The 15,227-nt window shown below is 40.8% G+C and overlaps 1 protein-coding gene across 1 annotated transcript in view; it reads left to right on the top strand.

Annotated features, from left to right (window-relative positions):
• The first annotated feature begins 6,715 nt into the window (after window positions 1-6,715).
• The window catches only part of LOC144495292 (zinc finger protein GLIS3-like), a 598,751-nt gene continuing 590,239 nt past the window's right edge, over window positions 6,716-15,227 (top strand). Inside the window, exons 1-2 of the mRNA XM_078215378.1 lie at window positions 6,716-6,729; window positions 10,939-11,444. Coding sequence (XP_078071504.1) covers window positions 11,051-11,444 — 394 coding nt within the window. The 5' untranslated portion in view covers window positions 6,716-6,729; window positions 10,939-11,050. The remainder of the gene's footprint in view (window positions 6,730-10,938; window positions 11,445-15,227) is intronic.

Genomic DNA, 15,227 nt, shown 5'->3' on the forward strand with positions numbered 1-15,227 from the left:
CAGTATGTACCTCATTGTTTCATATAAACAGAAAATTTAGTAACAGAAAATTAACAGCACAGGCGGTGCTTATTGTGTCTTTGCCAGAGTCTAAAATAAGCTCCAACTGCTTTCCATTGGCAGTAGTTCCACTGAAAATATGATTTTGCATTGAAATAATTTTATATGCTGTATAAAGGAAATATCAATTATCATGATGCTATTAGTGATAATTTCTGCACACATATAAATACTTTAATCCCACTAATGTTGGATCCAGATGATGCAACAAATATATTTTCTTTTATTATCCAATATTTTAGGTCCAGAAAATTGATCTAATCTTCTGAACTTACTCAGTTAGTACTTTAAGATGATAATATAATTAACAATCCGTCATAAACTAGTCTACATTTCTAGCCTGTGATACATTCACTGTGCAGTCACACCGCCTCAGTACTTTACCTTAGTGGCTTTTCTTCATGTATGAGCTCCCCTACAAAATAAATAATCTTGCATTTATATAATAACAAAAGAACAAAGAACAATACAGCACAAGAACAGGCCCTTCGGCCCTCCAAGCCTGCGCCGCTCATGTGCCCAACTAGACCATTCATTTGTATCCCTCTATTCCCAGTCTGTTCATGTGGCTATCTAGATAAGCCTTAAACGATCCCAGCGTGTCCGCCTCAATAGTTTTATCACAATTCTTACAACATTCCAACACACTTAACCTGCAGTGAACTGACTTTGGAATACCGTGACTGTTGTCATGTGGATAAATAGTCACAAATATATATTGTCAATTTGAAAAAGGATTAAAGTGGAGAGAGTTTTATGGGGAATTATCAAAAAGACAATGTGACACCATTCATTATAGCAGCATTTATAATACCAAAGAGCTGGAGAGATAGAAATTTAAACTGAACATGTGGAATCTTATTAAAGTGTTGTTTGTGGATGCCACCATTCTTTGATACTTAACTATTAGTGAAGTTTTAAATGAATAGTCTTTTGAAAAGTAATTTCACATAAAGACAGGAACAGTATTAACCTCAATCCACTATGCATGTCTTATCTATGAACAATTGAGATGTTGACACTAAAGCCAAGATAGATCATCTAGTCTAGTGCAAATGGTTAAATTTGATCCTTACAATTAAAGATTAATGTTGCTATACTTGGAATGAGACAATGCCAACCGTAGTAGTTCTAGGATTTAATTGTTTGATGGTGAAAGCTATTAACTCATGATTAACCAATCAGAAACTAATCTTATCAGCTAATGGGCTGTTGGACTTAGACGGTAGAAGAAAATGCCCCCCCAAAAATACTATTTTGTTTTTTGTTTAAAGAATGAGCTGAACAGATATAACATGTTGCACTAGAAACTAAACCATCTGGTATTTGTCTAAACATGTTGCCAGTTGAAGAACAAAATTATTTACCATATAAAATTGGCAGGGCTAAAATAAGATCATATAGTACTTCAAAAATCACGTTTGTTATAAAATTTTGTTCAAGTCTGGTGATGCATTTATCATAATTATCTATTACAACTAATAGATAATTATAATTATCTATAATGACATAATATACATAATTATCTATATACAACTAACCAAATAAATATGTGTCCATTTATAAATATATGATTTATGTGTATTTAATGTGTTCCTGTGCAGATACATGTAAAATAACATTTATATAAACCTAAATATATTAATGTATTAGTGGCAATAGGCATGTGACTATGCATACATTCATAGAATCATAGAAACCCTACAGTGCAGAAGGAGGCCATTTGACCTATCGAGTCTGCACCGACAACAATCCCACCTAGGCCTTACCCCCACTACCTCATACATTTACCCCACTAATCCATCTAACCTACACATCCCAGGCCACTAAGGGGCAATTTTGCATGGCCAATCAACCTAACCTGCACATCTTTGGACTATGGGAGGAAACCAGAGCACCTGGAGGAAACCCACGCAGATGCGAGGAGAATGTGCAGACTCCACACAGACAGTGACCCAAGCCGGGAATCGAACCCAAGTCCTTGGAGCTGTGAGGCAGCAGTACTAACCACTGTGCCACTGTGCCACACTGTCGAGACTGTATGCCTATGTATGTATATCTATAACATATATATCATTTAAAATATTGCCAAGCATGCATTCTTTCACAAGCCTTATGTCTTCCTGTTGTTATTTTTGAATAATGCCGCTGTGCCAATATTTCTGACTGAATATGGCAATGCAAACACTTACAATGGCACTTTCAGCACAAGCAATTATCTGTTACAGTGTAATCGCAGGACCTCCACCACAAGTGGAGCTCCTATTCTCATCTTCCATCCTCTCCTCCCCTGTGAGGCTTTAGTCTCTGGGACAGTTCTTTTGTCTGCAACATTGCATCTGGATCTCTTTTGCTCTATCCTAGTTCATTCTAAACATCCCAGCCCCAATATCCAGTTCTTCCAGCTGCTCTAACCACCATCAACCCAAACTTTACTCGAGCTTCATCGGTATTCGCAGCACTTTACTTTTGAAAGATTGGCCTGTGGATCTCAGTTTCTCTGTTTTTCTCACTCCACAGATGCTACCAGAGCTGCTGAGACTTTCCAGCATTTTCTGTTTGTATTTCAGAGTTCCAGCATCCGCATACTTTTGCTTGTATTTACAGAGTGCAAGCTTTGCCCTCCTCTACCAGTTTTTTTTCCCGCTGCTCAAACTCAACTTTTATTTCATTCATTTTATTTTTCTCTTCCGTAGGGACACATCATCTACATTCTTACAGATTAATGCCCCACTGCGGAATCAATTATTGCCATTGCCGCTCCACCCCAGTGTAATTCCAGCATGGGCTCAGTTTTTCTTCTGTTGGCCCTCACAGTTTTTGGGCCAAGTCTCCATCTTTACCTTTAGCCGCGGTTTGTGACAGGCAGACAATGGGAATAAGGAGCAAGAGACAGAGAAGGTGAGCTGAGGGGCTGTTGGCCACAGTGCCGTGGAATGGACCTTAAAGGCCCATTAGGTGAAAAGAATGGTAAGTAAATGGGACAGAGGAGTTTGACATGCAATCACAGAGGAGGGGACTGAGGGTATAAGAAATGGGGCGAGAGCGGTGTGGTAACAGGTGAGAGAGAGAGAGCATCCAAGGTGTAAAGTAACAATACAAAGAGCAAGGAATCCGTGTGACAATGGCAACGAGCAAGTCGTGTGAACAAAATGAGCAGTGATAATAGTAAAAATAAGATTGGCTAATGGGCAACATCTTACTAACCTGCGGGGGTGGCTTTGGAAGTGAGGGGGGATTTTCGAAAGGTTCGGATGGGTTGTCAATGCTGCATAATCTTGCCTCCGAGCTAGGTTGCTGCAACAGGTGTCATTCCGGCACCCGTCTGGCAGTGCAAGGTCAACTGTCAATTGAATGCCCACTTAGGAACAATCCAGCCATCTGACTGGCAACAGACAAACTCTCAGCTGAGGCAGAAGAAGGTGCCTGGAGAGAGTATCGCATTGGGCAGTCCTGTTCCCTTCTCTACTGCCGTCCCCTTTGCAGAGTTACAGAATGATGGCCTGGAAACTGTGGCAATTCTTATTTTGACGTTTTTTTTGGAAGATTTCGGATATTATGAGGCGCCCCCAATATTCTCAGCTGCAGCAGCAGCGCTGGTGCTTCTGCCCAGACCCCCGGGTGCTCCCATTGAACCTCCCGCCTGCATAGGGCGCCCATCCTCCTTCATTGAACCAGGAGCTATGACATCCAGGAGTAGGGTTTAGGACCACAGGAATTCTGCAAACTGCATTCTCCCCATGTCCAATAGGCACAAAGCGACCAGCTCTCCCTTTTTCTTGAAAACAAACGCCGGGGAAGAGTTACGGAAAGAAGAGTAACATGAATAGTCATCGAGCTTGACAGCACAGAAAGAAGTCCTTCGGCCCATCGTGTCTGCGCCAGCCATCAAGCATCCATGTATTATAATCCCATTTTCCAGCACTTGTTCCGTCGCTTTGTATGTTACGGCCTTTTAAGTGCTCACCTAAACGTTTCTTAAAGCTTGTGAATGTTCCCTCCTTTACTCCCCTTTTAGGCAGTGAGTTCCAGATTCCCACCACCTTCTAGATAGAGAAGCTCTTCCTCAAATCCCCTCTAAATCTCTCACCCCTTCCCTTAAATCTTTGCCCCTTGGCTATTGACTCCTCTACTAAGATAAAAAGTGCCTTCCTATCTACCCCATCTATGTCCCTCATAATTTTATACACCTCTATCAGGTCCCTCTCAGCCTTCTCTGCTCAAAGGGAAACAACCCCATCCTAACCAACTGAAACGCTCCACAATCACATCTTTCCTTTAGTGTGGTGACCAGAACTGCTCACAATACTCTAGCTGTGGCCTAACTAGAGTTATAAACAGTTCCATCGTAGAATCTTTACAGTGCAGAAGAAGCCATTTGGCCCATCAAGTCTGCACCGATGCTCCGAAAAAGCATCCCACCCAGGCCCACAATCTGTCCTATTCCCGTAACCCCGTTATCCTGCTAATCCCCCTAACCTACACAACGTGGGACACTAAGGGGCAATTTAGCATGGCCAATTCACCTAACCTGCACATCTTTGGACTGTGGGAGGAAACTGGAGCACCCGAAGGAGGACACGGGGAGAATATGCAAACTCCACACAGACTGTCACCCAAGGCTCCAAGAGGGTCCCTAGCGCTGTGAGGCAACAGTGCTAATCATTGTGCCACTGTGCTCTCTGTTCTTATATTCTATGCTTCAGCTAATAGAGCAAGTATCCCATATTACTTCTTAACCACCTTACCTTCTTGTCCGGCTGCCTTCTAGGATCTATGGTCATAAACCTCAAAATCCCTCCGGTCTTCTGTACTTCCAAGCCTCTTATCATTCACTGTGTATTCTATTGTCTTGTTAGTGCCCCTGAGATGTATCACCTCACACTTTTCAGGGTTAAATTTTATTTGATATTGTTTTGCCCATCTGACCAGTCCGTCTATTTCTTCCTGTAATTTAAAGCTTCCCTGCCCGCTATTTGCCACAACACCAATTTCCGTGCCATCCGATTTGATTTGATTTATTATTGTTACATGTATTGGTATACAGTGAAAAGTATTGTTTCTTGCACTCCATACAGACAAAATATACCATACATAGAGAAGGAAAGGAGAGTGCGGAATGTAGCCTTACAGTAATAGCTAGGGTGTAGAGAAAGATCAACTTAATATGTCCATTCAAAAATCTGAAGGCAGTTGGGAAGAAGTTTTTGAGTCGGTTGGTACTTTTATATCTTTTTCCCGAAGGAAGAAGTTGGAAGAGAGTGTGTCCGGTATGCATGTATGTGCGAACTTGCTGCTCACACTTTCTAGCACATTAATGTCCACCAATAATTATGACCAATCCAACTGATCGGTTCTCTTTCTAAAATTCCTACCAGTCGTGATTAATTACAAGACTCTCAGTATGGGGTTTTCATAGTCGTGGGGTTTTACCAGTCGTACTTTGGTGCATGGTTACAATGCAAGTGAGGAATTTCATCTGTCATTGGTCCAAGGTAATCGTTGCTCAGTGGGTTTTGGTAACCAAGTGAGTGTGTCATTCCTGGTTACAATGAACAAGGTGGGTTGAGGAAGCGTTCTTGAACTTCAGAAATACCTTTCACAAATGCAGCGAAAAGGTCACACGTTGGAAGGGGATGCTGATTCAACATGTTCTTCCCTTTCATTAGTGTGTGTCGGTATCTTTCTGCGTTTACACCAATGTGGGCAACGATTAAACAAAACATCTGAGTGTGGGACAATACCTAATTTGTGTATATACTATGAGCAACGCCAAGGGTGAGCAAATGGTAGTGTCCTTGTATTATAGCTTAGCCCTTTTATTGTCCCGTTCTCCCAGTTTTCAAGGGTTATTGAACAACACAAGCTGTGATCGTTTTCTCTTGTAAAACAATTTTTCAGTGAATGCAGCAAATTAAGTGCGGCTATCGCGTATTTAAATCAATTCGAGAGCACGGGCCTCACTAACTTGTCAACTCAGAGTGTACTCAAGTGTCGATCAAAGTTTAGGGGAGTGGGATTAACCCGCTTTTCATTCAGTCGGCGATACTATATCCGTGCGTACGTAAATGCAGCGAGTATGTGGATATCAGTAAGCATATTGCGTCCATGCCAATTATTCAACAGCACAAACACATTAAAGTTATTTTTTAAAACGGTGAATAAACGAAAGAAACTTTCCAACGCGGAATGTAACTGTGAATAACATCGCTGTTCGATACTCGATAGCATGCAGGAGAGTGGACCTGCTTAAGTTCCTTCAGCGAATGGCTGGTGCAGTCCTTGGTTGAATGAGCTTCCACAAATCGGTCACCAATTAGCCGCCCCCGCAGTCGAGTCGGGTTGCACACACACACATACACACATAGCTCCAGTCACTGGCATAGATACAGCCACGCTCACAACATAACACAAGTATCACCAGTAGAACCGAGTATATCGCAGTGATCCCAAAGCTTATACAACCCCTCCCCCTCTGCAAAAAGAGAGAGAAAGGGAAAGCTTCTGTACGGCCAGAGAGAGAGAGATCTGCTGGGAAAACTCACTGGCGACACAGCTCCATCTTTGAACGCCGACTAACTTCACTGGGGAATATATTCGCCTGGATCCAGAGATACTCACTGTCATGAGGGTGTTTGCGGTGTGCTGTGCAATTTTTTTAAGTACCCGGTAAGTGGCTCTTGATTTTAATAAGTTGCAAAATAACTCCCTCAATGACTAATATCAGCGTGATCCGCAGTTGCTAACGTGAATGTTTAAGAAGTTCTCCTGTCAGCTGTCATGATAGATATAATGGATTTCGGTATCCCCATTGCCGGCCTGTTTGTGGGTTCGAAACACAGGTGACAAGTAGTAGCAGTATGGTTTAATGAATGCAACACTTACCCGAACGCCCACAAACAGGAGCGAATGCGGGCTGCTTCAAACAGGCAGGTTTATTTTACACTATCCCTGTTATGAAGCGGTAGAATCGGCGTGGAATTAAAGTGCTGGTCAATATTTTGCCAAACTCTCGGATAAATAATCCAACACTGTGGAAGTTTTGTTTGCAAAGTCTGTCCTTTTAAGCAAACGTCGAGTTGTAGTTGTGTGTTTACGACAGGTGGACTTCTCAGCCTGTCGGTGACTCAATGCCAAACACAAATTGTTTATTTTTAAGGATTGCATTTTTTTTAAGACTAGGCTTTTAGCAGGGATTGCATTCAGGTGTCATGAGCTATATTGGAGGCACGGTAAACCTGATGCAGGGATCACATTGAAGATAGGAAACGTGGTGTGCGCAACCAACTGCCAAAGGTTCGCCTCTCCGCGGCTTCCCCTCTGATCGAGTTGTCCAAGACGGTCATGGCCCCTCATCCAATCAACAGGAAACTTTCTTATTGAAATCCCAAATCCATCAGATGCCGATGGATCAAATCGTTGATTTGCAGAGAGAGCGTGCCCTTTGTGTCTGTATATTGATATGAGAAATCCTTTAGAAGTATTTGCTTGTTATCCTTGGAATGAAGTCGTGCAACCGAATTAGTGAGAAAAGTAGTGTTGTTCCCTTCAGCATCTATTAATAACACCCACCGCTTTCAAATTGCGAGATCAGTCTGTCCTTTCTGTTCCTTAATCAGTGTGTAACATTGTATGCAGAAAATGTAGTTAAATGTTTTACATATACTGATTATTTCATCTCTTAAGCGAATGCTGTTTCACACATCATAACACTGTAGCATTTAAAATAATTTAACCTAAATGACAATAATCAATAGCCGCAAATAGGGTTATTGTGGATATTAACACTGAAAAGTATTTTGTTAAAAATAATGAGTTTTGATTATAAATATACATTCTTGACCTTTTGAATGTGAGGGGATGACCTTTCCCCCAATGGCCGGTCAGGTGAGAGGACAGTGAGATGGTTCGCTGCCTGTTTTGGCTGCTTTTCTGCTCCTGAAGGTGTTCACTACAGCTCCCGCCGCCAGGTACACAGACTCCCGCCACTTCACTTTCAATCAATAACCTCAATTCTATTTATTTTCATGAGTGCTAAGTTCCTATGTTTTCCTCTGATGCACGTTAATGTCATTCGTATTGTGTGTGTGTGTTTTATTTTCAAAAAGGTAACCTGAAATCACTTTAAATTTTTTAAAAATATGATGATTATTATTAGAGTAAATCTATTTTCACTGACCTTCCCTTAGTGCACTGGTTACTCCGTTGCTTTGTTGTTGCGGTCGGTTTATTGAATGCCTTTTTTCTCTCTCTTTCAATGGAAACTTCATCAAACCTTGTATTCCGTTTCACAAACATCTCCTGGAGAAATTCTGGTCTTTGGGCAACATTTCCTACCAAAACAACGCAGTCTGTATGAAATGTGTCAGTCTGATTATGTTTTTGTATTAAGTCCCTTCTTTTTCCGTTTCTCTGTCACGATTGAGCCCTGACATATATGTTGGTCTTGATAAAGAATTCGCAAGCTACCTGAATCCTGTCCAAACGTTCTACATGAAAACAGAAGGTGAACCTAACTCTATTTGTCTTTTTCCCCCTTTCCTTTCCTTGCCTTCATTTTTTTCCTCTTTTATACGTCACGTAGGTTACACAATTGGCTCTAGTAGTGCCTCTGACACAATTAATTCACATTTCACCTTCCAGTGAGGTTCTGCGACTCACTCGATCAATTGAATTTGGTATATTAGGTCGGATCTTTCTCTTGTGTCTTCAACACAAGGGGTAGGACATCCAGGTCCAATGTACTCCCGGTACTACCGTTTGTATATATATGTTTGGCCTCCTTTAAACAAATCTGACATAACTATCAACGCCTGTTGCTGCTCATAGGCTACATGGCAACCTTTGAATTTATTTCGGCCCTGCTCTCCCCTTTCCCATAACAGAATCACACTGCAAAGTTTAGCGGATTATCTTTAAATGCTGACCACATTAACTCAACTAATCTGGATTCACACGCAGTTATGTCTAATGCTTCTTGGAGATCATCTAGCATACCCTTGCAAGCTGATACACAGCTGCAAAAGTGAGACCCAATTCCTGAAGTGTAACATATTAACGTATAAACATGCGAACATACGAATCAGGAGCAGGAATAGACCATTCGGTTCCTCGAGCCTGTTCCGCCATTGATTAAGATCATGGCTGATCTAATTGTGGTCTCAACTCTACATTTGACTCCCATGTTTGTCAAGAATCTATCTATCTCTGCCTTCAAAAATAGTCAATGACCCAGCCTCCACTGCTATTGTGAGAGACAGTTCCAAAAGTCTCCCTCTGGGAGAACACATTCTTCTCATCTCCATCGCAAATGGGAAACCATTTTAAACTCACTCCCCTTGTTCTAGTCTCTCCCAGAAGGGGACACATCCTTTCAGCATCCACCCTGTTAAGTTCCCTCAGGATATTGTATGTTTCAATAGGATCACTACACATTCTTCTAACTAGAGTGGATAGGCCCAGCCCGTCCAACCTGAGGGATCGTGACAGGGTGGATGTGGGGAGGATGTTGGAGAATCTAGAACTAGGATTTACTGTTTAAAAATAAGGGGTCACTGATTTAAAACGGAGTTGAGACGATTTTGTTTTCTCTCAGAAAGTTATCAGTGTTTGGGACTTTCTTCCTGAAAAGATGGTGGAAGCAGAGTCTTTGAATATTTTAAAGGCCGATGTGGAGAGATTGTTGGTAAACAAGGCGGGGGGGGGGGGGTGGATAGGTTTTCAGGGGTAGGCGGGATGCAGTTTTGAGGTTACTATCAGATCAACCAATATCTTAATAGTGGCAGAACAGACTGGGGGGGGGTGGGGGGGGGGGGGGGGGGTTGCGTTTCCTGAATGGTCTACTCCTGCTCTTCAATTGAAAGTTTTGAGGTTGCTAATCTTTTCTGATAAGATACTTCCCATCCCAGGTATCATTGGAGTAAAGCTGCTTTGAACTGCTTCGAACGTGTTTGTATCCTTCCTTAAATAAGAGGGCCAAAGCTGTACACAGCTTTCTAGAGCTGGTCTCACGAAAGCCCTGCACAACTGTAGCAAAACATCCTTACTTTAATCTTCCATCCCCCTTGCAATAAGCGACACCATTCCACAAAGCCATGTATTTCCGAAGTATGAAGACTAGGTTGACATTTTGCAAACTTTACAGAGAGAAGAACCAACTTGGGGTCGCCTCCCCGAATTCTATCCCCAAATAATAGGAATCATTAGTACCAATATTGGACATTCCCATTTTTTCTGGCCTGGTTATTTCTACTGTCCTCATTCCTGACACTCCAGAAAGAGGAATGGTGCAATCGATCCAATCATAAAAAAGATTAAATCGGCTGAAAAATGTTGCGAATTGTGAAATGAATGAGGCAAACATAGAGGCGCAGTCTGTGGTTCTTTGCCTTTGAGACCAACCTCATGTTTTAACCATACAGATGTTCCTACGAAGAGTGTATTTGGCTAGATATTATACCAAGCCTGGAAAATAAAAATACGAAGATCCGACTATTGATTGCTTTCTATTGCTATATAAAAACTGGAAAAAAAATTGATCCAAGCATTGGGATAAAGAAATAATTAAACAATCAATTTAAGTTAGATTCACGCTCATGATGTTGTTATTTCGTTTACAATACTTAGTTCAGTCCGGGTACATGCACCGTTACTCAAACTATTCGCGTTAATTTCCGATAAAAAATGAAATTATTTAAACGGATTTGATGGCATTTTCAGAAACATCAAGCATCAAGAACACAGTAGCAATGATTGTTCGTTCGAATAGGATGATAGTTTTATATGTAATAACCATTGATGCATTTTCTCAGACAATAAATATCCCAGTACTTTATTTGGTAACTTTTGCTTTTATAATTGTATCTGCTCTTTTAACAGGAGATTCTCTGACATGGTTTGGATAATGTAGTGAACTGTTATTAACTCTTTCTGGATCGACACCATTGCGGATAATTAAAGCGCATTTTGTTGCCGAAGAATCGTCTTAAACATGAATGGAAGACCCTGTAATATTAACCACAGGGGTACAGGTACTCCTCAGGGGCCAGCTTTGATCAACGGACAACAGATTCCCCCCATCATCATTCAGACAGAAACACCATGCCCGTCTTCAAACAGCGCAACACCGAGTCCCGCCACTGGCATGCTGCCAAACAACATGCACACGAAACTGTTCCTGAATGGCTGCCAGCATGCCACAGTGACACCCCAAAACAGCAACATGCCCGACAATGCCATCCATCTACCTGCTTTAAGTCCGAGAAGGCACGTGGTAACAAAACACACTTTTCAAGTACCCCAGTCACTTGGGCATTCAACAGCCCTCTCCTCAAAACCAAAACACATGGATTTTGGAGGCATTTTTTCGAACAGCACTATAAAAGGTATGGATTTCATTAACTGAAATTGATTTTGCTGGGGTTTTTTTTAACCTGAATATCCAGGACTGGGTTAATCTATACCGATAAAATTAGCTGATGAACGTCTGGTGTGTTTCTCAGCTAAGATTGGAATTTATATACACATATAATATATCTTTGGTTTATGTATATTGTGACTACTTTCCCAAATAGTATCATACTTCGTTCGTTGGGTAAAGGGTATGTGAATAAATGGATGATTGATTAGTAATTAACTGACCTGTCCTGATCCACTGCCTCCAGCATGCCTTTGCATGTTTGTGGTGATGTCAGCATACAGCCAGCAAGTTAAAATATGCTTGGTTAAATAGTAAGTGACCCTTGCTAATCTATTACTGCCTGCTTTTTTTTTAACCTTTTGCTTGGTAACTGTAGCACAGGACTCCTACAGTACATGCAGTGAATCAATAACCAGCACTTCTAAATGTGATGTTTTATAATAATACAGTGATTTATTATTCTCAGGAATTGAACTGCAAATTACAACTTGATGACTCACTCTGATTATACCATGATTATTAATCATTCAATATACACCATAATGTATTAACTGCATGGAATATCTTGGCTGTTGATGTCTACCATGACCTAACCACCAACAAAAACAGTGGAATAAAATTATCCTCAGTATATATTATGAAATGAAGAATACGTGGAAATACGTGAGAGTGATTACATCTTAAAGCTATAATGCTGGTTATAAACAGTTACCTATTATTACATCACTTGAATTCCTTGGTTGTTTTGGTTGCTTGTTACTCTTTATTTGAATTCATTCCCACTGTGATAAATACTGATTTGAGATCTCAGAGTTAGCATTTTGCACAATGATCATTCCTTCTGTAGTTGACAGTATATCCCACAAAGAAGTTAAACAGGGAATCATTGTTTCATACATATACAGTACTTACTAGATGTTCTTTAGAATAATCAGAACTTGACTATGTGGGTGGTGGGGTTGGGGGGGTGTACATTGCAAGCAGCATAGTTCAGAATTCAATGTTTTGAAAGTAAGTGGTGCACTGAGATTATTCAGTTCCATAAGCAGTCCTTGCAGATGTTAGCTTCTCACCAATATGTTTCTGCTTTGCACTGAACTGACTGTTTAATAATGGCATGAGTTAGTTACAATGCGATTGTCTTTCTTCACTGGTCTTCCACCCAACTCATCACGTCAGTTTCCAATATTACGGTTTATAATCCAGATCTCCAGGAGGTTAAAGTACACTCCTTAAGTTACATTTTTTTCTTCTAGCTTCCCATTAGTGCAAAAATGACCAAATATTTATATCTCTTTTGAGTCTTTACCGTTGTTAGGAGGAGCCCTATACTGTATCTTTAGTTTATTGGTTGAATCTGAACAGGAACTTGCATAAATAAAGATATCCCAACACATCACATGATTAAGTTCTTCCATGTTTAGTGAATTAGAACAAAGTTGTATGAATTTATGATACTAAAAGAGCTTGTACTTAATTGCAAATAAATTCAAACTGAGCTAGAGAAGAGCTTGTACTTAATTGCAAATAAATTCAAACTGTGGAGCAGATCGATTTATAACTGTTCCTGTGTTCCAGGTCACTAATGTTTGGCATTTTCCAAGCCTTTAGCAATGCTATAGAAATGAAAGCATAAATGTCATAATGAGTGCTGCCAAGGCAACCACTGGTTATAGTAGAACACTGCTGGTTCTATTGAGCAAAAATGGTTTGATATTGCTGTCATATTGGATATTTAATTTGACCCCTAATTGTATATGACAAGCTCCCGCGTTTTAGCCCCAGGAGTTTGTGGGCACAGAAGTGAGATTTTAGAACACTATGGCAGTATGATGACTAAAAGGTTCTTCTTCTTTCCCCCATAATTTCAGTCATTGATAAACTCTGGATTAATTTGTTAAAATGAGATTGCAGCTAACCGACAGACTGCAGAGCTTGAGTATGCAGAAGGAAATTAAATATTTTTCCCTAGGTTTATAAAGTGGAACATCATAAGGTTTTGAACATAGTGAATTCAGGCATTTTGCATTGTAAGAATACTGAGATTTTTAAATCTCACAGTATTTTAACTCATTTTGCATTTTGCACTCAACTACAGTCTACCTCGATCTGAGATTTGTAAAATGGTGAGATATTATTTCAAAGCAACCTCCAGTAGGTTGCAAAAGCAATGCTGAGCAAAGTACAGCTGAAATAGTAAGATTTTCCCTAAAGGTCTACAACTAAAGTATATCAATTCAAAGGATAATTTTGAATTTCAAGTACGTACATTCCGTGAGTTACATTTCCATTTAACAGGAGACGATTTGAGATTTACACATTCTCATCAATGGAAGTTTCCTGAAAATATGTGGGCATATTTGATGATTGTTGATGTGTACAGTGAAGCAAAAGAGAGTTAATAAATAGAGTACTAAAAGCCCCAATGTTTTAAAAAAGCCTGACAAGAGATAACTAACTGGCTAACTGATTTCTGCCAAATCCAATGGACCTGGTTACAAATGGAGAAAAATATGGCTGAAATGAGGAGGGATGCCAAAATAAAGCAGATATGAGTCTCATGTAAACATGCCACAAAATAGGTTATCAGAGCTGCATTCTTTAACTGTTCATGCTCCCAAGTTGTTGGAACATTTTGTGGTCCTTTGAATGCTTAGCATGCATGGTCATAAAGCAGCATGGCCCACAAACAGAGAATAAGTTATACTTGGAACTATTGTACTGAAATCCTAAGTGCGTCACACAGCAAATCTTGCCAACACATTCCAGCTGCATGAGGCATGTTCAGTTACTGATACACAGGAAAGGTTGCAAGATGGCCAGATGGATGCTATACATGATCCCCTGTATTTTCTGAAAGGTAATATGGCAAAGTGATGCTGCTGTTCATTAGGGTGGGGTGAAGAAGGAGTGGGAAGAGGAGGAAGTGAAGCATTAACCCTATGAAACAGTGAGGGAGACTTCAACCCTCTCCACCTGATGGAACCAGGGCAGTGATGGAGTTGAAAGTAAAGCTGGTTGACTCACTGCCATTTTTCCTGAGGCCCATTGTCCACATGGGCCAGCAGGAAGCCTTGTTCAATTATGCAAAGGAATCTTTTTTATAAAACTAATATTGGATTCCTTTGGTATTTTTAAAAATTAGTGCTGTACTGAGCTGGAGTTATACCACACGCCATGCAAAATAAATCAAATCTTACATAAGATTACCAACTTGACTCCTGTACTAATTATGTGTTGGTATGTATCCAAAAACATGGCCTGGATTTGACGGGGCACCGTGTGTTCCCTGCTATCGCTCCTGCCCACCCCTCCCCTCTCCCTAGCAACTAGAAAACAGATTGGAAGGACCCCCCCCCCCCTCCCCATGAAATATCTGGCCGCCCTGCAGCTATTTTAGTTAAATGGCTCAGAGTGAGACCTCTGCTCCCATCTGGGGGGCTGGGTGAGGCAGTGGAGGGAGTCCTGCCTTAGAGAGCTGCTCACCAATCTGCTTAGCTGGCAATTCCATAGTCTCAGCAGCACCATGTTCAAACAATTACCATTTTACTTTGTTTTCATTCATGAATGTGCCTGTCACTGGCTAGGCCAGCATTATTGCCCATCCCTATTTGCCCTTAAAAAGGTGGTGGTGTGCGATCTTGAACTGCTGCAGTCAATGTTTGGCAGGAACACCCATACTGCTGTTAGGGAAGAAGTTTCAGGACTTTGACTCAGTGATGTTGAAGGAAAGACGATATAGTTCCAA

The sequence above is a fragment of the Mustelus asterias genome, chromosome 6 (genome assembly GCF_964213995.1).
Source record: "Mustelus asterias chromosome 6, sMusAst1.hap1.1, whole genome shotgun sequence".
NCBI lineage: Eukaryota > Metazoa > Chordata > Chondrichthyes > Carcharhiniformes > Triakidae > Mustelus > Mustelus asterias.